Consider the following 22,811-nt stretch of genomic DNA (forward strand, 5'->3'; position numbering starts at 1 on the left):
AAGGAGCTGGAAAAAGTTATCGTTAAATCAAATATATCATTAAATCCGGGAACGTAAACATTCAATGCAGTCAAATCCATGCATCATTTAATTGAGTAAATCGTTAAATACGGTATCGTTAAATTGAAGTTATACTGCACATTCTAATGCTGGGCGATGCAAAAATCTGGTGTATATCTCACATCATTAAACCAGTTTAAAATTATTCTAGAAACACACAGATGCATCAATATCGCTCCAATTACAAATCCAAGCACTGATGGGCAGTCACTGGTTCAGAATCATTGCTGTTTTAACCTTTAATATTTTCACACTGATGTTAAATTAGTAGTGTATCAAGACAATCTGGCTAAACAACAAAGGTGTGAAGAGTTAGTAATAGAGAACTAATGGATGAACTCTTGGGGAAAAGGAAACTCCAACGCTAGTAGAAGTATCATAAGCGAATAAAGAACTTAACTTATACCAAAATATGCACAACATGTAAATTTTGTTTTAGCTCTTAACAGAAAATATATAATGATGAGCGAAATTTGTCAGATTGTCACTAACCAAAACAGAAGCAAAGTTCAAAGCACAAATAGCAACAAAAATGGCAGACATATATTATGGATTTACACGGAGGTTCTTATTTAAGACACAAATATATGTATTTTTTGTGTTTAAAAACAAATTTAAATTTTTTATGATTACTACTAAATGCATTAAAACTTAACATTAATATTCATCTATTTCATAAATGCAATATCATTAAAAAAGAAAAAAAAAAAAAAACTTGTAAATAAACTAATCAACAGTTCACACGATAGTGTGTGTATACAACATGCTGCTGCTAAGTTATTCATTTTTAGTATGGAATTTCTTATATGCTGAAAAAGTGAACAAAGTGATATTTTGTCTAAGGCATCTTTTTTCTGAGCTGGGAAAAAAAACCCCTAGACAACCCAGTATATATCACGAACGTCCAACTCCTAGCTTTTCTTATTATCATTCATAATGTCTTTACAACAAAGTTCCACACAGCTAATGAAATTTATTTAATTTCATATTTTAAAACAGAAATGAAAAATTTTTATAGAGAAAAATACACTTAGTCCCCTACCTTGTAACTTTTTCAATGTCTCAGCTGGCAATTTTTTCGAAACTTGGTCCAAGATTTTGATAATATACTCCATTGATGAAAGGAATGTCATTGACTCATGATTTTTGCAAAACACTTCAACCACAAGATTTAACATTCTTGAAGGAATATCTGAGTAAGCAGCAAACATGGAAATGTAAAACCAAATAATTTCTTCATTTTCACTACATAAATGCTTTTCTAACTGCATAATTAGCTGTGGTCTGAAATCAACAAAAAGTTATTTGGATGATATTTCTATCAGAGGTATTATATCATGAAGAAAAACTAATATAAAATTTCTACTTTTGAAACTGGACTTCTTTGACCAAAAATATAACAGGATTTCCAATCTTATCTTTAAAAAAAAATTCAAAGACTTTTTCAAGAAAATTAAGGATGTTCAGGGACTCAGAAAATTCAAGGAACCTAAATTTATGTATTTTACACAAGAAAAAGCATTTGATAAATTTAAATCAAAAGTAGTCCTTCCTCAAATGCATTTTCTCACTTTCTACTTCAGGATCAGGGTTGGCAAATATTTGTCAAAGGTGGAAAAAACCGTTTTTTTCAACCCGGCAAAAATAGGTTTTTGCCACTTACAACTTTAGTTAAATAAATACCTTTGTGCTGAAAAGTAAAAAAAGAAATAACAATGTCAAAAAGCAGAAATTGCAGATTACTGCAGACAGGTGTTTTGGCATTACAAGGAACCCTTTTCAATGCAAAAGAAATGAGCTCAAGACTGGAAAGACCTGTCAGATGTAAGGTTTAAGAAACATGTCATTAGGCATTATCCTGCTGGATCAAATAGTTTAAACTCGTATTTAACAGTAATTTGGGTAATAAAATATTGCTCAGTACTCAATATTGCTCTCAGAATGCATTCTGCCCAGCACAAAAAATATTAGCATAGTACCAGAAACTATCTAGTTCATTCTAATTAAACTTTTCCTTATTAGAAACATTACATTATCCCACTTTTTACCCATAACAACGCATTTTTGGCACACTCAACTCTGGGTCTCTTATGAACTTTCTAAAAAGTCCATCATGACATTATTTTCATATACAGTCCAGTCTGGACTTTTATGAGGGATGCGTTCCAAGACTCCTTATGTAAGTCAAAATTTCGCGTTGTAGAAAAATGTACATATACAATTTTTTTTAGAAACACACTGAATTCTTTTAGATACTGTTAAACACCCCTAAACTGTTTTAAAGCATCCTAAACTATACATTACCAGGGGTCGATCCAGCGCCAAATTGGGCCCGCTTTGCGGCCCCTTCACAAAATTCCGCATGGCAAAAGCGGCCCCATTCACAAAATTCCGCGTCGCAGAAGCGGCCCCATTCACAAAATTCCCCATCGCAAAAGCGGCCCCATTCACAAAATTCCGCGTCGTAAAAGCAGCCCCTTCACAAAAATTTATAAAAAGACAGCCTTTTCACAATATTTTTTAACCGCAAATGTGTACGCATCTACGCGGGAGCCTCTTCCACCTTCCCCATCTTATCTTTTTGCTTGCTGCGTGAGGTGTTTTTGCTTGAGAGCGTCAGAGGGGGGACGGGAGAGGGACACTTGTGATTGGTAGCTTGTTTTCAGGAAAATCTTAAATTTTACTTTGATTACGCAATATATATTTAGTATTAATTTGTGTTGAGTTTCAAAATCCAATTCTAAAATAACTTTACTTAAAATAAAATTATTTTACATGATGTTTTTATATTTTTATTTGTTTTGAAGATCTTGATTTCCTTACATCGACCATGGTAAACGAATTTTTCGCATTTTTGATGTTTACTGTACCTTGTTAAGAGGCAAACAAATAAAATTTCTTATATATTTATTAACATCATTAAATTGAAAAGTTTTAAACGAAATACCTACTCTGGAAGAACGTCAAATGTCAAAAAATTAAACGCTGAATGCTGGTGCAGTATTATTTTGGGTTTTAATTACTTTTAAGTTTCTCAAACACATACATGGAATCTTTAATGAGTATTTCACTTCTGTGTTAAGAAATATGTGTTATCTTTGAGTCTGTTCATATTGTATTTATTAGGAGTTATCATTACGTTCAGCTGCATGTGCAATTTTCATTGCTCTTAAAGTATTTGAGAGGGGCAAACAGGAAATCTGTTGAGACTTTCACCTTAAGAAAGTGTGCCTTGCATATGTATATTTGTAAAAAGCAATAAATGTAATGTATGTGTCAAATTACGAATAAAATGTTAAGGGTCTTACTTCCCCCCTCCCCCAGCGCATTTTCTCTTGACAGCTTTCAGGTATTCTTCAAGAACTTGCAATCACCCCTGAAACCTGTATAGGGCTTTTCTATAACGATCTGACAGCTAAAAATGCTTTAATATAATCTTTTCCAAGAAAAAAATCATGAGAAGGTCTTTTTTACAAAAATAAAGAAAATTCACAAAAATATTTTGCTTTTTCACAAAAATAACGAAATTTCACAAAAATATTTTGCTTTTTCACAAAATGGGGACCCAAAAAATAAAACCTGGATCGACCCCTGATTACAGTTTCTTACATAAAGAATTAAACCATTACTGTTTTTAAAAAATAAAAAAAGGCATTTTATCTTAATATATAAAAATCTTCTGTGCGGATGTTTGTCACCATAAGGCTTTTAAACGGCTGGACCGATTTTGATCAAATTTTTTGTATGTAATTAAGTTGTGGCAAGCATGGTTTCGAAGCGTGATGAATTGAATCGGAAGTGTTTTTGTTAATTAATTAATGTAAACATTGGATGGTTATATCTCCCAAATAATTAATATTTATTTTAACCTATCGTTGAGCAAGAACTGAAATAAATATTTAACCCATTGCCAAAGGACAATAAGAAAGCCAGCTCTGCTTTTTGTAATGAAATTTCCTACTGTGATATGTCAATTGAGAATAGATAAAACGTATAAAGAGAGAGTGAAGCCTTTTTTTTTTGTTCATTTCTTGAAAGCAACGATTTTAGGACCGAGATATATTTTAAAGTCAAGTACTGGAAAGTTAACGCAAAACGTGTGTTCTGTTGTCGTAGTTGAACACATGTGACCGGATCGGTGCTGTAGATTTTCCTAACCAATTGATCAGAAAGAATCGTACCTAGCAACATTTGCTTCTTGGCTCAAATCCATCTGTTTTGGCATCAATGTCATGAATACTTTAAGGATTATCTAACTAATCAGTACATTATTAAAGGAAAAGATGATGGAATTTAAAGACGAAACAAATTTTATTTTTCATCCAGATAAATTACAACAGGGTAGTTCTGTACACAAAATATCAGTGCAGTGGAAGATCTTTATCTTTGGTGGAAAGAACAAATTGAGCAATATATGAAGTTTTAAAAGTTTTCGTTCAAAAGATTGGACCGCTAATCAGTCGGAGTTGGCTTTGCTCACTGATTGGCTGGATTACAGTAACATGGTGGCTTGACGACTTTGGCTATAAACAGAGTTGCGTGATCATTTGTTTACATTTTAAAGCTACTGTTAATATAATTTATTGTAGTTTTTGTTAATTTGGCAAAATATTTCAAATTGCAAAGAATTGTTTTTTGTTTTTAAAGAGTGTTTAGTCATTTTAGTTGAGAATTTTTATTTTACATCGGAAGTGGGGGGGGGGGGATCAGTGATTTTGGCTTATTCAGAGAACTATTTTTACCTTTATCATTTATTTAAAAGACATCCTTTCGATTGTTTAATTATGATTCATATGGGGGATGTTGCAGCGGGATTTCCCGTTTGTTCTAGATGGGTAGTTAGTTTTTTACACTTAATATCTGAGGACGCTTTTTATCCTTTGAGTATGGCTAAAGGAACAAACCATCAAGTACGAGAGAAAAAATATTTAATAAAACAGCTGCTCTGTTGCATTAGATAAATCAAGTTGCTATAAATATACACATTCTCACACCAAGCAGCTTAAAACATTTTCTTTTTACTTATTTTTTTCAACAAAACGGTTCAAACACCTGATAGTTTATTGAAATCTTTTAACTTTTCAATTTACAAAATTTGAACAGAACAACGTCTGTCGGGTCCTCTAGTTTAACATAAAATTCTGAGATGCACAAAATGAATGATCAATGAGAGGGAGAGACATAAAGTAAAGGAACACGGCACACACAGTATGTAGTAATATTCATGAGTTGAAAAATAAAGTGGTGATGATTTATGCTCCATGATCAGATGGTTATTCTTTTTAAATACCATTGCTTCGCCTTTTCTTTTGTAACCTTTACATTTATGGCAACAGCCTCTCTTTCTGATGTCTTTAATCCACAGTACAAGAGCGCAGCTTCCATTTTCATAATATTTATTTACTTTGCTTAGACTACCCTGCAAGCTTCAATATTGAAACAAAGTTCTGAACGTTTACGAATATCTTTTTGTTTCGACAATTAATTGTACCATGGAAGAATCACTCATATTTATTTTTGTGCTACTGTCGACGTTTTGTAGTCTTCAAATTTTGGATGAAACAGCGCACTAAGGTGTCATTATATTTATTTTAGCAACTTTTAACAAGTAGAATGAAAAAAAAAAAGAAAGATGATGAGTGATTGTTTGATGCACTGACAACATGATGCATAGACTAGTTTGGTGCGAGAACTTTTGCTGTCAGTGATGCTAATGGGATGTAAGAACGTTCATGAAATCAGTGTTTAGTAGCCAATAACAAAGCTGAAACTTTCTTCCTAAAAAATTCACTTTGTCGACAAGGAATTCGCGTCAGCGCTAAAATTTGTTGCTTGTGAAAAATTCGCGTTATACCCCTTTCGTGTAAGTTGAACCGTGTTGTAGCGGGAGTTGACTGCAATGAAACTTTGTTTCCCGTTGTAAAAGATGTTGAACAAGAGGCAGGGCTGCCACTGAGTTATGGTCCTAAAAATAATCGTTTTACTAGCAACTTAAATGAAAAATAGTCTGCAAAATAGTCGCCAAATGAGAAAAATAGTATCTAAAGTAGTCTCCCACTATTTTTTAATTAGTATTAATATTAAATCATGTTATATATACTTTGATAAATAAGACATACCTCAGCTGCATGGTATATAAGCGGGCTCACACGGACAAGCAGAGTTCTAACCATTTACACATAAATGGTGTTCCTGACATGGTTTCGTACCAATCTTATTTCAATAATAAGAATGTGAAAGGTGTGCATACATTAGAGATATTTATAAAACAACTAGAGGACCTGACAGGTATTGTTCTGTTCAAACTTTGTAAATTGAAAAACTTCAATAAACTATCAAGTGTTTGAAACTTTTTTTTATAATATGCTGGACTTTTAAATTAAAAAAAAAAACCACCCTAAACACGGTTATTAAATTCACAATCACATATGCATATAAAGCAATCGATAGCTTTTATCTACATTTGCACTGAAGTTGTATTTACCTTTAGAGTGAAACGAAAAAAAAAAAGAAAGACTGAATGGTGTATGTTTATTAAATAACACAAAGCAAACATTAGCGCTCATATAATTGTAATGGCTATTAGTAAGCATGTGCTTAAAAAAATTTAACAAGTCACATTCCAAAACTTTGCTTTATTAATAGTGTTTAAATGTACTTACGAATGTGAAGTAAGTTAAATATTACATAAGCAAGTAAGTGTTGAAGACACACTGAAGTGTTTTATATAGTACATGGATTCTTTTAAATCATAAAAGAAAAATGCTTAATACTGATCTTAAATTTCATTTCATTTTGCAGATAAAGCTTTCCTTTATACTTACACATTTATGTCTTAATTACCTCAACAAAAAAGCAAAATAGTTATAGTAAAAACGGCTGAATACACTCTATGTTCATTAAATAACATTGTCCAAATATTGCAGCCGCAGAGAAAATGGCAGGTAAAAATGTCCACAGTAACTAAAATACCTAAAAAACATTGCCTTTGGCCCCTTTAAACTTTGCTTCTTTAGCCCCTTTAAACTTTGCTTTGTTATTGAATTAGAATTTGTTTGTGAAATCTAAACTACTTGTTTCCGTACCAGGAAGTACAAGGTACAAGGTTGTAATTGCCAACTCGACCCCACCAAATCAACAAGTAATATTTCTCTTTATGAGGTTATTATTGTTGGCAAGAAATATGTATCAGGTGTCTGATGGCAAAAAAAAAGGGGGGGGGGAGCTGTTATAGTTATCTTCAGCGATAAAGAAAGCAACTTTTCCGAATTTTGGCAGACCAGAGTAAGTTAAAAGTTCGGCCAATGATATTTGAAGTTGAATTTTTTTACATTTTCATTTTTTTAATTCTTTGTATTTTTTATTTTTGGTTGCTTTTAAGCTGAAATAGTAGCACTTTTTTACAAAAAAGTCCCTTTTGTCTTATTTTAGGCTAAAATAGTGTCATAGTCTGCAATTCTTCAAAATAGTTGCTTTTTTAGTCTGCAGTGGCAGCCCTGCAGATGCCGCAAATGGGGCTCAAAAGTATGTGTGGAGGGATGGGGGGGGGGATTAGAAAAAAAAGAGAGAGAAAAAAGTACAGCATTTTGTTAGGGCTGGTTTGGAGAGCAGGTAAGAGGAAATTGACGTAAATCTAACAACTTAACACATGTTTTTCTTAAGATTTTGATGAATTATATACATAATAACTTCCCTCGAAGAAACTTAGACATGAATTAGAATTACAGTATTTATCTCCAAGTATTTTAAGTTATCACAAGCACTTAGTATTAACTTCATTGAACCAAGTATGGCTTGTTTAAATAAAACAATTGATTTATTGATTTCTAAACAATGAATACATAAGCAAAAAGCGACTGCTTGTGCTAAGTAATGTTTGTAAACAGATGTACAAAGTAAAACAAATAATTATGTTCTGAAAATTTTGACATTTCTGCTTTTTTTGTTATTCTAGCTCTGGTTCCTTAACTGGAAAATTACATAAATTTTCCACAAAAAGGGGGGGGGGGCAAAATGTTTCCGTAAAAAGATGTAAAAAGTAAAACAGGTAAATCCTGTTCTGAAAATTTTAAAGTTTCTTTTTTTTTTTTTTTTTGTAATTTTTATAGTTTTGGTTCTTTTATTGGAAAATAAAATAATTTCCAATAAAAAGTGGGGGGAGAGGGGGCAGTAGCAGAAACTTTTTAGCCAGTCTGCGACACTATTTTGGGCAGTTGAAAATAATCTGCAGCATTATTATTAGTTTTGTTTTAAGTTTTCATAAAATACACAAGTCCCTGGTAAAGGTCAAGACTCAGAAATTTTCCAACTGGCCGGAAAAACTTAGTGGCCACCACTGTCGCCTAGTTTTAAAGTATAAAAAAGGGGTGTGGGGAGAGAGAAGTTTTCACTACTTTCATAAAAAATAAATAGAACTCTGCGCACTATGAAAAACAATTATTCTCTCAATACATATTTATTTAAATATGAAAAATTTAAGTTAAAATAGGTTTTTGAGTTTTTTTTAAATGAATAAATAAATAAATTAGTAAATGAGAAGTTGGCAGGAAACTGCATTTTAGATGAATGTTTTGGTTTATAGCAAACTCCCAAAGCAATGAAGATCAAATACAATTGTGCAGACAATAATTTACATATTTCATGAAAATAATTAAAAAAAACATGATTTATTGTACATTTTATGTTATTTTCAATAGCTTGTATTGAGGTAAAGATCCAATTCTGTTTTTGGAAACTTAAGCAAGTAACAGGCTTCTCTATTGCCATATTGCTTATGGCCAAAAATGGCATTTACGTGAAACTTTTATGCTTATAAACAGATTTTTGAATTTGTTACATCAAAATCCTTAAAAAACTACAATTTAGATGAAATAGTCAGTTTTTAGCAATTAGTCTCTAAACAATAAAGATAAGATAATATTCTAAAGATAAAATTTTTCATTTTTAAGACAATTAAGAATTATACGAAAAAAATGGCACATTTCACATAATTTTCAAAAGTTTGCATTGCAATAAACATCCAATTCTGTTTACGAAAACGTAGACAATTAAAGAGTCTTTCATACCAACATCTTGGGAATAACGAAACCTGGCGACTATGACAGAAATTAAAATATAAACTTCTGAATTTGTTGCAAAAAAATAATTAAAAAATAAAAATCCTCATGAGACAACACTTGAGTCGAAAAGTTTTTAGCGCTTCTGAGCACAACGCAATGAGGATAAGGTGAAATTTTAAATGTACAAAATTTTTCATTTCTCAAGAAAATTATTAATAAAAAGATTTGCTGCACATTTTAGGTTATTTTCATTAGTTTTTAGTAAAAAAACACCGGATTCTGCTTTGTTTTTCAAAACTTAGGCACTTAAGCATCTATCTACTTCGATCTTGTGAATGACCAAATATGGCGACTATGTTTCTAGCTGAAATGATTAAGCATCCATCGCCTCTCCAGTCAAAAAACGATCTTTGCCAAGTTGTTTTTCTTTTTTTCCCTTTAATTTATTTGTTTTTCTTATCTATTTCTTTTTGTTCCTTGGTAAAATTATCTGCAAGTCACTGAAAAATCTGCGACGCGACTGACGCGACTCGGGGGGGATGGGGGTGTGCAACTCCGAATCGCTGCCACTGTGTTGAACAGCTTGAACAATGTATCGTAACTTAAATTCACATCAGCAAGTTCTTCTTATCATCATTTAGTTTCACACACACAGAAACAAGATCTAACCCTTTCATCTTTGTAGACCTTATTTGCCAGAATTTTTTTTTTAATCTCTAAATGACCGATCTCTATCTATTCAATTTGGTTGGGATTGGAAGAACAGTGAAATTTTTCAACCTTTCCTTTTCTCAAATTCTTTAAGTACTGTACCTAGCAAGATGACTGCAAAAATAGAATGTGATTTCCCCAACTGCTTACTAAGCATTTATATCGATATGTAGCGCAATTTGCAGAACAAAAAAACATGCAAACTTTGATTTTAGACCACACAAATCTAATTGTCTCTATAGTTTTGTCCATATCACACAGATGTCTAAACTCAAACTTCCTTCTACAAATAAGAAACTCCTTCGTATTTCCAATAAAAGTTTCATTTATTATTAGTTGCTAGTCATAAAATTTGCATAACTTTCCGACTAAATGCAGCAAAGATATGGTGGTTTTCCTTTGGTTTGAAATTTGTGTGTGGTCTAGAAAAATGACAAGGGTAAAAGATCTTTACTATAGAATCTGCAATACATTGAAAAAAAAAAAATAAATAATGGTAAACACAAAATTAGTGATGTCCAAAGAGTAGAATTACGTATATAAAAAAAGGGGGTGATTTTTAGAGCTGTAGGCAATTGGTTTTTGATACATGTTTTTTGAAGCTCACCATTAAAAAAATGTCAGTTAACAATAAAATGCATAGTTTGTAGAGACGTACCGAGTACTCGGTAACTACTCGGTACTCGGCCTACTCGGCCAATATGCCGAGTACTCGGTACTCGGCCAAATTTTGATCAGATACTCGGCCAATACCGAGTAGTTGCAAAAAATTGAATATATTAAAATTTACAAAAAAGCTCAAGCATATATAATTTTCTGCAACCATTTACAATTCAAATTTAAATTTTGAGAATAATGAAGTTTGAAATACTTCAATGGAATAAATCTTGGTTCGAATGTCTCGAAAGTTAAAACTTTTTTGTTAAAAATTGTGCAAATATGGAATTTTTGCTACAAACTAAAATTAGTTATAAGATATATAAAAATACCTTAGCTTTAAAAATAAAAGGAAATAAAACAACGTTAGAAGCACAGTGCAGGATCACTGCAGACACGTGTTTTGGCGTTACGAGGAATTTCTTTTTCAATGCACAAAATGTGAGTTCGTTGATTTAAAGGCATCCGGCAAAAGTCGAATTTTTTGTCGTATGCCTTTACATTCTTTAGTTCACATGTTATGCACTGAAAAGACGATCCTTGTAACACAGAAAAACGTGTCTGCAGTGTTCCTGCACATTTGTTTTTTTGCTTTTAAAAATTATTTATGTTTAGCGAACTAGATCTATAATGAATAAATTTGTATAATTTGTTTTAATTTCAACTTGATAAGCCATACCTTTTATTTATTCATTTTTAATTTAAAAAATATTATTTTTGCAAAATTTTGTAGTTAAATTTCAGCAGGAACTTAGTTTAAAAACTATTATATGGACAAGGAGGTCTATACTACTATTTCAATAAGTTCAAAATTCATCAGTGTGTGTCAGTGGTCCTTCTTTCAACATAATTGGTACTGGGAAACTCGGCCGAGTACTCGGTACTCGGCCAAAGTGCTACTCGGTACGTCTCTAATAGTTTGCATGAATAATAGTAACAAACTTTAAAACCATTTATGAAAAATAAGATAGCTGCCACTTTTATTTTATAGAAAAGAACATATCTTTATGAGTGAGAAAAAAATATGCCATTATCAAGCTTTTGTACTTTTGTGTGTAAGTTGTATTGATTTTCAACTGTTGTTGGCAGTTTCAGTGACATTAGTCAATCGAGTTTAGAAAATGTCTCAGAGACAATGTTTCAGGCTGATGCTGCTAGGCGTCTCAATGTGTCTCGTAGCGACTTTGGGATCAATATCAATCAGAAGATTCTGTGACCAGAAGACCTGTTTCAGGCCGACCACGAGCTACAACAGCTGTAGAAGACCGTTTTCTACTTTTTTCAGCCCGAAGGAGAAGAACTGCTATTGTGCTGCAGCTCGTTGCAGACCACTTTGTGGCACTAGAAAGAAGAATCTCTACTACTACGATGTGAAATCGTCTTCACAATGCAGGTCTCAATGCAAGACGACCAGTTGTATGTGTTCCGCTCAAAGAAGCACTGCGAAGGATACGCTTATGCTGGGCAAAAGAACTTGTTTCATTGACCCAACAGCAATGGGTTTCTGTTCTGTTCACAGAAGAGTCCAGATTTACATTGGAGAGGTATTCAGGGTGTCTACTGATTTGGAGGGAACAGCACATTAGATACCATCAATACTGTCGAAAGGCACAGTTATAGAGATGGTGGAATCATGGTTTGGGCAGGGATCTCATCGGTGGTCACATTGACCTGCATGTGGTTCCATGGAGTAACTCTGACTGGTCTGAGATCCTTGATTAATATGACCGACCACCCATATATGTCCCCGATATTGGTAATGACTTAATTCTGATGGGTGGCAACACCGAGATCGGATTGTCGAGGAGTATCTTGAGGACCATGGTTTGGAACGAATGGAATGGCCAGCTCAATCTCTAGAACTTAATCTGATAGTACATCTTTGGGACTATCTTGGCAGGTAGGCTGCTGCTTTAAATCCTCCTCCAAGGTCGTCACATGAGCTGGAACAAGGCTTACTTTGTGTCTGGTCTTCGCTTCCTATTCCGGTGCCTGACAACTTAATAAACAGCATGGAAAATTGATGCCACCGATGTACTCAAGTTAGGGGGGACACATTCCTTATTACAACCCATTTTTATATTGTTTCTGTGACATTTTACTATATAACAGGGCTTCGCAACCGGTGTGCCGCGGCACACTGGTGCGCCGCGACAAGGAACCCAGTGTGTCGCGGCATTTTCGTAGTTATATAAAAAGAAAGAGCCTTGATGCATTTTATTTTAAAGTTACTACCGTATAGCGTTTGTATCGTTCTGTAACTTCTCAATTCACCCTGTGGATCATGTGCAATAAAACATACCCAAGAAGGGGAGAGGTGGGATTTGCTGCCCCGCCTCTTTTAAACTTCTTGTGTTCCTATTACTTTCAGTTTGGAAACGGATTCTAATTTCCACAAAATCAACTAATGATACAGAATTTTTTAAAAATCTTTTGCAAATGAGAGTATCGCCCCCTCCCCAGGCAGGGATCGTACCCTCCCGACCAGAATTTTAGCCCCAGATTTAACTTTTGTTTTCCTCTTTTCCAGTTCCGATACTTATTTTATTTTATCGGAGTTTCTCAAAGCTCGGTTCTGAGACTTAGCAAACTAGAAATTAAAACCATACACTGTTTCTTCCATCGTTTAGCTCTCATGGCAAAGAATTCACCAGAAGAGCTGAAGTCAGCTTTGGCTGAAGTCGTAAAAATCGTGAATTTCATAAAATCGAGGCCACTGAATTCTCGCCTTGCCTTTGTATACTTTGAAGAACTGGGGGCAGATCATCACTCCCTAGTTCTTCATACAGAGATTCGCTGGCTTTCATGTGGTAAGGTACTATCAAGAATTTTCGAATTGAGGGACATGGTACAACAATTTTTGATTTTAAAAAACGAAATGCAGTACGCCAGTTTGTTGCAAGACAAATATTGGCTGGCAAAATTAACGTACATGGCTGACATTTTTGAACACCTTAACGAATTGAATCGGAAAATGCAAGGACAAGGAGAGAATTTGGGTTACATGTATGGACAAGCTAAACGGGTTCAAATCAAAAATTCAGCTATGGAGAGAAGAAGTTGATCGTGGCTCATTGGACATGTTCAAACGGACCTTTAACATGGTATGTGAAGGAAATGGCATGGAAGAAAAGCTGCTGAATGTGGAGGCTGAGCATTTAGTCATACTTCAGGACAAGTTTAAGCACTATTTCAGGAATACTGACATAGAACAGTACCCAGTGGCACAAAGTTTTGTAGCTGTCTGCGACAAGCTTTTAGAACTTCATAATCTGTCTGCAAAATTTCGGGAGTGGTTTCAATAAAAAAAATAAACCAGTCATTTTAAATAATTATTTTTGAAATAAGGCAGGACCCCCCCCCCCCAAAGACGATGGTTCACTTCCCCAAATTCTTTGAAGCACACCCCTCCCAAGAAAGAGACCCCCCCCCCAAACTGAGACTAAAATCTATCTCAAATTACCTCCTAAAAGTTTCAATGGTGCAATCTAATGACCCCTCACCCCTCTGCCCTTGGTGGGCACCTGACATTTGCAAACATGTGTTGGCTATTGAACAGGGCTTTGTCCAGGATTTTTCACAGGGTCCATTTTATTTGTGAAAAATCAATTCATTTTTTTAAAGTATAAAAATGGCTCATAAAAGAATTTTTTAAAAATTGTTTTAGAATTGCATTTTAGAAGCCTATGATAAACAGTTCATTAATATCTATAGACACAGTTGCAGAAAAACTAAAATTAAACCATCTATTCAGCAGTTAAGTTTTTGACTCAAACAAAAACAGAATTTCGTTTTAAAATGGTGTTTTAATGGACTTTTCATTTATTTGCCTCCATATGAAGCAAAGTTAGGTTGAAAAAAAAGAGTAAAATTTCAATTCTCATATCGGATGCAATCAGATTGCATTTATCAAAATGGAAGCAATAAAAGTATAAAAAAGGTAAATAAAAAAGTTTATTAACATAAAATAATTTTAGAATTACCATTTAACAGGGGTGCATATTGAATTTTATTAATATTACTGACATATTCACCGAAAATTTGGAGTCTTGAAAAAAAAAAAGGATGTGTAAAGGTTTAACACCAGACACTAAATGGCGATAATTTTAAAGCTGGTAACCGTATTTGGCCGGATCGCATTTTCAATGCGATGATAATTTTTTTTTTTTTTTTAAAGTTATTAGCGGGAAGAAAAAGTTCTTACACTGAGTTTTTAGAGAACTTTATAACACTGCTAACAATATGATAAAAACAAACGAGCAAAATTATTCACTACGTTAGTTAAGTATCGCTTGCATCATACAAATATGCCGACTTTATTTTTTTGTACACAGAAATATACGTTATTTTGATTTTATATTTACTTTTTCAGTAAACAATTTGAAAAAGATCGTTTTGTTTTGGTTTATAAGTGCCGCAGGCAGGCAAACAAGAATAATCAGGTGTGTGATCATTCTCTCCTGCGTCAGCAGTTCATTATGTCCGACAGGTGCGGACAGCTTTTTTTTTTTTTCTTTTGCGGACAATTTTTATTTTTTTTTTAATTTTTTTTTTTTTTTTAGCGCGAACAGAACTGTCCGCGATAGGGTTCCGTTGTCCGCGACATCGTCGCCGTGTCGCGGCGTTTCTGCCACTGGGGAACAGTATGACTGGATTCTACCTTTCTTTGAAGGCGCAAGAAGAATTTATGGACCTCAAGAGCGACCGAACTCTTAAACTTAAGTTGAGTGAAGTGCCTATGGACGAATTTTGGTTGCTGGTTAAAAATGAGTATCCCACCATCTCTTGTCTTGCTATTAATGTGCTGCTATCATTTTCAACTACATATCTTTGCAAACTCAGCTTCGCCCTCACCTTATAAAATACAGCAAGAGATCATCTCTAAAGAGCCTGGATCAAGAACTTCGTGTAGCTCTTTCCAGCATAGAGCCGAACATCAAACGTCTTTACTTCTCAAGGTAGGCTCAGTGTCAAACGGAAATTAGGTGCTTGGTTTTAATTTCTTGCTTGATTCTTTCTTAAAACATTATTTGATAAATCGTTTAACTGCAGTTTGCACTTAAATGACATGTTTGACACATGCTTTGAAACATATGAAGCATTATTTTCTGCAAAGTCTGATATACAGTGGCTCCCAAAAGTGTTCGTACACTTTGAAATTTTTTAGTAAAATCAAAATAACGCAAAACTGAATTCGAATATGAAATCCAATATTTTTTCACATCATGCCTATGCCATTCTAAATACAACCCAGTACTTTTTTCAAAATATTGACGTATCTTCTTCTTGAAATGGATCAAAAAACGAAGAGACAGAGAAATAACGCGCCACAAAAAACATCGTACACTCAAATATTTTCGAGTAAATTCATAATTAAAATATCATATGTTGTTTTTTTTTATTATTTTTGCATTGTGGTGACCCTTAAAAGTCATTTGGCTGAAATTTTTTGTTTATTTATTCCTTAATATTGTGCTTATTTCTTTAAAATGGGTGGTATTCGTAAAAAACAACAAACACCATTCGAAGTTTGAATTTTTTCCTTGCAGTAGCCGTAAATTGGCTTGAAATGTCTCTAAATTAGTTAATTTATTCCATTCTATTATAATGTGCTTGATAAAATGCTTTAAAGAAAGGAATCGGACCGAAAACAAGGTAAGAAAAGGTCAACTGGCAAAGTTGACAAAGCGTGATCGGAGATTTAAAGCTAAAAAATGTATGAAAAATACACATTTGAGTATTGTAAAAGTTTCTGCAGAGTTAAATGAAACATTTTACATTTAATTTTCACCTAAAATTGTTCGCCAAGTTCTCTGATTAGCTGGATTAAATGGGAACTCGGGCCGTGGTAGCCCGATCGGTAGAGTGTCGGATTCGGGGCTGGAGGGTCCTGAGTTCGAACCTCGATGGTCGAAGATCCACCGTCGTCATTAAAGGGACTGGGCGACGTTAAATATGCTCGTGGTCTCAATGTCCTCCAAGTGAAACGATACCTCTGGGGGCGCTAGCACCAGGTAGCTATTAGCTTCTGGTCTAGTTCTAAATTCTCATTAACTGTTCGATCCGGTGATGGTGCTGCCATCTATCGGTATAAAAAATATTGGAGGCAAGGCACTTAGTATGCAGTCCTCGACATAAATACAGTTGTAGTCAGTTGTGACTCGGAATCGAAATGGGAACTCTTCCCGCAGAAATTTTCTTGATCGTGCAAAAAACAGAAAGCTTACGCTTTTCGTCGCAAAATCAATGATAAATAAGCTCAAAACGTTTTGGAATTACGTCTTATTTAAACACGAAAATAAATTCAACATTTTTGGTTGAATTGTTGCATAATTGTAAATAGAAGAAAAAATGACGAACTTAATCTTAAGAACTTAGTTGGATCAGTTAATGAGGACGGTGAAGGTGTTCTTGTGTGAGGGTGCATATCAGCATCAGGACTTGGTAGTTTGAATTTTTTGATGAAATAATGAATCATGCTGTTCATTTAAATATTTTAAAAACCAATTTTAAACTCTTAGCCAAAAACTTGGTTATCGGAAACAACTTTGATTTTCATCAAAATAAGTATAAGAAGAATATGGTTTTCAACGTTTGCGTCTAGTGCCTCGAAAATTGTCCTAGAGTTTAGAAAATACACCCTCAATCTCCAGATTTAAACTTAAAATCTAACATATTTAGAGATATCTGGAGGCTAGATTGCGAAAATACTGCTTTGAAACGAAATTAGAGCTAGAAACAGTAAGACTCGATGTGTGGTTGAACACTTACTCAGAAATTACGCAAAAAAAGAAAGAAAAAACAATGAAATATATTCCCAGACGTTTAAAAGGTGTTGTTGATACTGCATGATATTCTACTAATTAATAACTTAATAAAAAGTTAGATTATTCAATAATATATAGCCATTTTTTAAAGTGTACGAAGACTTTTGTGGAATAAAATTTCCGGCACTTTGTGGTTTCTGATTTAAAAAAAATAAGTTTTAAGATTTAAAGTAAAAAAAAATGTAGTTTTGTTGAAAATTAATCATAGATCTTATAATTAAATACCTATTCCGAAATATTAATTCCAACCAATGGATCGGGTCCTATTTCATTGAAAGTCGTAGGTGTACGAGCACTTTTGGGAGCCACTGTAGGTAGTTTTGTTCATTATCAAACTTTATACATTCAAATATTTCTACTTTCCAAATAAATTTAAATACACTACGTTAGTTATAATTGTTTTATTCATTTGAAAAAAAGTCTCCCCCCCCCGTCTTTTTACCAGTGAATGATAAAACATTTCTATATTATCATTGCGAAATTAAGTTCAGTGTGCCCCGTTGATCTAGAAATTTCTTAAGTGTGCCGCAAAGTAAAAAAGGTTGAGAAGCACTGCTATACAACACTGTGATGTTCTGTTTTCTTCAAGAATGGACTTTTCCGCAAAGTTTGCTTTATTTGTTATAAATTGTTTTTGCAATGCACTTATACAAATTTTTAAGATGCATTCAATAAAAAACTATTTAATGCACACATCCTCCAAATTTTTTGTTTCTACATTCATTTATTTGCAAATTAGACGCAAAAAAACCGTTGTACCTTAACTTTTTGAAGCCAGTATATTTCAAGGATAGATTGAAAAATCAAGTACTTTTCCAAAGCTCCTAGTGAGTAAAATAAAATTCGATGATTTTTCAAGGTCATGGGAACCCTGTATAAACAAGTAGTGCAAATTATTGTGCTACTTGCTTATATTTTAGTGCCAGTACAAAGAACATTTAAATATATAAAACTAAACCTTTTATTGTAACTCAAAAAGATTCATATTTAAAAATTGCAAAAACAGGAGTACAATTACACTACGCTAAACAAAGTTTTATCATATGATGATTATTTCTATTAATAAAAAAATAAAAGTCTTAAAACAATAAAAGATATTAATGGAAAAATATGAAAAATTACAATATTTCAAAATTCACCTTAATTTCTTTTCAGCTTTCCATGACGCAAAAGATTTCTGTACGTAGTTTTGATAAGCCAAAAATATTCCTCCTGTGAGCTTCTTCAATAAATCAAGAGCACACTGCATCTCAGATTCTGTGTTTGAAAAAATTTTACATAGGAAATAGTCTTCTATGACTGAAAAAGCTTTCACCTGAACAGTATTCTCTGGATCCTGAACCAAAGGAAGAATGCTTTTAAGCCAACAGTCCTGCACTAAAGAACTGGTAGGAAAGGAATCTAGCACAGCAGTGATGGACTGAATCATTTGCTTTCGAACAACAATATTCTTATCAGATAAGGCACTAGTAAACAACTGAAAATTAATAGGGAAACTATACATTAAAATATGCATCTCTTTAATACAGAGTGGAATAAACACAAGACACATTCAAGTATTTCACATGCTCTTAAATTATGAAACAAATTTGAAAAGTCAAATGCAACAATCAATAAATGTACTGTATATTAACATCACAAGCTTATTTTTGAACTCATTGCAAGAGAAAGATGGCGATCTACATCAATGTACATGTGAAGCACAAATGAATTATTTGCACATTAAATTAATATCTACTGACAAACTTTGAAGATTTAATGGAGTTATCAGTTTAAGATTTTAATAGCACCAAAACCTGTCTCCCTTCCTTTCCCTTATTTTGAAATTTCTTTCTCTTGAAACTTACAAGATAGCTCATTACTTGTCTAAAGGTACAATGGTTATAAATAATGGGGCTCGACAGATGGCATTTTTTGGACAATGGGCCGATGCCAATTGTTCATAGATGGTCGATAGTTTTCCTCCAAATGGCCGATGGCAAAAAAAAAAGTAAAAGAAAAAATTAATTTGAATTCTGATATTTTAACTTCAAATTAGGTTTTTCGCAATCACAAGTTGCAACAGGACCCTACTCATTGGAGTTATTGTTTCTAGAAACTGCTCCTGTCCCCCCAAAAGTGCCCCTTCTCCTGGGCGGTTACGTGTGTATAGTTTTGTGTGTGTGCGTGCGTGTAGGCGCGCATAAGAAAAACACGTGGAGCATTTTTCCTCAAGGAAAATCTGTATTTATTATCTTCAAAAGATTTCTCAAGTTGTTGAACAACATCTTCATTGATATTAAAAAAATATTTTGAAAAATAAACAGTACCTTTTCTCTAGTCCTGGTTAAAAACCAATTTTTACCTGTAAAATCCCAACCTTACATGCCCGTGCCAAAATGTGACTGCATTGTGCACAGTGGCAAACTTACAATGTTACAATTGCAAAGGGGGCCCTTGAAGCTGATTTAAAAAATGCACAGACAAATATCCCCCAAACAGGAATTGAGACAAGTCTTCTAATCTGCAAATCCGTTCCTGATTGTGCAGAGAGGTCACTCTCATGTTAAAACATTACTCAACAGCATAATTAACCCTTAAAGTAGTCGCATATTGGTCTATTCCCAGCCTGTTGTCACATATTTCTCTCTATCCCATTTTCTCTTATATTGCTATCTATATCAATAACCTCTTACATTGGCTCATCTGGATAGCTGGCCTTGAGTTAATCCCCAAACCTCACACAGAATTCTAGAAATTTCTTTTGATATTTCAAGGTTTCATAGCTTTCTGAAATGTATGTCTGCTCTTAGACAAAAAGCGGGACAACCTAGTCAAGTCCCCAACAGTTACTTTCTTCCAGCGCACGCTGTAAGTATTGCTCTTCATTACACACAGTGGCTCCCAAAAGTTGTTCGTACACCTACAACTTTCAATGAAATAAGCCCTACTCATTGGTTAAATTTTATTTACATATTAAAACTTATTTTTTAAAAAATCAAAAACCAAAAAGTGCCGGAAATTTTATCTCACAAAAGTCTTTGTACACTGTAAAAAAATGTCTCTATATTATTGAATAATAACTTTTTATTAAGTTGTTACTTAGTAGAATATCATTCAACATCTACAGCAACATTTGAACGTCTGCAAATAGATTTCAATGTTTTTTTTTCTTTCCATTGTGCAATTTTTGAGTAAGTGTTCAACCACTCTTCAAGTCTTACTGTTTCTGGCTCTCTTTTCGTTTCAAAGCCATATTTTCGTAATCTAGCCTCCAGATATCTCTTAATATGTTACATTAAGTGAAAATCTGGTGATCGAGGAGATTTTTCTAAGCTAAAGGACAATTTTTGAGGCACCAGACGCAAATGTTGGAAACCGTGTGCTTCTTATCGTTATCTTGATAAAAAAAACAAAGTTGCTTCCGATAATCAAATTTTAGACTAATAGTTTAAAATTGTTTATAAAAATATTTAAAGGAACAGAGTGATTCATTATTTCATCAAAAAATTCCAAACTACCAAGTTTTGATACTGATATGCACTCTCAGCCAAGAACACCTTCACCATCCTGATTAACTGATCCAACTAAGTTCTTAAGATTAAATTTCTCTTTTTTTTTGTTTACAATTATACAATTTAACCAAAAATTTTGAATTTAATTTTGTGTGTAAGTAAGACCTTATTCCAAAACGTTTTAAGCCATTGATTATTTGTGATAAAGCCAATCATTGATTTTGCGAAGAAAAACGTAAGCTTTCTGTTTTTTCGCACAAACAAGAAAATTTCTGCGGGAGGAGGTCCCATTTAATCCAGCTAATCAGAGTACTCGGAGAACTTTTTTAGGAGAAAATTGAACTTAAAATGTTTCATTAAATTCTGCAGAAACTTTTACAGCACCCAAAAATCTATTTTTCATAATTTTTTTTAACTGTAAATCTCCGATCACGCCTTGTTAAATTTGCTGGTTGGCTTTTCTTGCCTTGCTTTTGATTTGATTCTTTTGTTTATAGCATTTTGTCAAGCATTTCATTATAGAATAGCATAAATTAACAAATTTAGAGACATTTCAAACCAATTTACCGCTACTGTGAGGAAAAAAAAAATTCAAATTCAAATGGTGTTTGTTTTTTATGAATAACAGCCATTTAAAAATAATAAACAGAATATAAGGGAATAAACAAAAATTAAAGCCAAATGACTGTACAGTGTGAACAAATGCAAAAATAATAAAAAAAACGAAACATGAAAACTCTAACCATGAATTTATATGAAAATATTTCAGTGTACAATGACTTTTGTGGATTTTTGCGTATTTTTTCTCTGTCTCTTCGTTTTTTGACAAATTTAAAAAATAAAATTGGTCAATGTTTTGAAAAAAAATCCTAAGTTTTATTTAGAATGGCATAGGAATGATGTGAAAAAAAAATTAGACTTCAAATTCAAATTCAGTTTTGCGTTATTTTGGTTTTACTACAAAATTTCAAGGTGTACGAACACTTTTGGGAGCCACTTTAGGTACATTCATATAGTAAATGGTATCTATTCTATTAGCTGAAGCAAACACTAAAAGAAATCACTCAAAATTCTTTTTCCTCTTACGGATCGCTATGGCAGGGAAAAGACCAAAATGAGAGTAGTGTAATATAAAGAGATGCGATTACACCCTTGCTAAAATTTGACAGCTCAGTACTGAAAAACTGAACCTAGAAGAATTCCTAGCATTTTATGTTAGAAGCTTGTCAAAACTAAACTTAAGAGAAAAACCTGCACTTAAAAAAATAAAAATAAGTGACAGAAAAGTCTTACCTTCAAGTTCTCTTCATTTAAATATGTGTTATCAAAAGAAATAAGACTTTCCAAAGCTTGAAGAGCAGCTTTCCTTGTATGCACATTGCTATCATCATTTCTTCGAATAAGTATAGATGCAATTTCGTTTAATCTCTCCCGGTGAGAAGATATATTGTACCAGAAACTACGATCAATACCATTCACTGCAGACACTTCTTCAAACTCTTCAGGCTCCCATTGTTCATCTCTAAACTTATCGAAAAACTTTAATATACAATCCATGTTTTGAGACAAAACAGCAAGAGCTTTAGTCCTAACAGCTGCTGAAGTATCATCACACCTTGTTAATACTTGGAAAATTATTGGCATTTCTGTTAAATATGTTTTCAATGGTTCATCAAGACTCCCAGGGTCTATTTTAGGCTTCTGAACGAGTATTTCGCTTAAAATATCAAGTGCAAATATCCTATCCTTAAGGTCATTCGAATCAGATAGTTGAAGTAACCATTGGATGAAGTCCACAAAATCCTTACTGAGTAAAAGAACCATCAATTTCAAAACGGATTGAGCAACAATGGAGCGAAAGTCTGTTTTGTCACAAACTGTAAGACAGAGTCGTTTCAAAGCTACTAAGGTTTCTCCAGAATACAAAGGCTGATCCTGTTCTAAATTGAAAAGCATGTATGATACAGCATTATCTTTGACGACAAGAAACTTATGTGGTATAC

General features: G+C 33.2%; 1 protein-coding gene across 1 annotated transcript in view; it reads right to left on the bottom strand.

Moving 5' to 3' along the window:
* The window catches only part of LOC129233643 (condensin-2 complex subunit D3-like), a 52,887-nt gene extending 30,123 nt beyond the window's left edge, over positions 1 to 22,764 (bottom strand). The window contains exon 1 of the mRNA XM_054867617.1: positions 22,102 to 22,764. Within this exon, the coding sequence (XP_054723592.1) occupies positions 22,102 to 22,764 (663 nt within the window). The remainder of the gene's footprint in view (positions 1 to 22,101) is intronic.
* Between the last annotated feature and the right edge of the window lie 47 nt (positions 22,765 to 22,811).

This window comes from Uloborus diversus, unplaced genomic scaffold (assembly GCF_026930045.1).
Source record: "Uloborus diversus isolate 005 unplaced genomic scaffold, Udiv.v.3.1 scaffold_575, whole genome shotgun sequence".
Lineage (NCBI taxonomy): Eukaryota > Metazoa > Arthropoda > Arachnida > Araneae > Uloboridae > Uloborus > Uloborus diversus.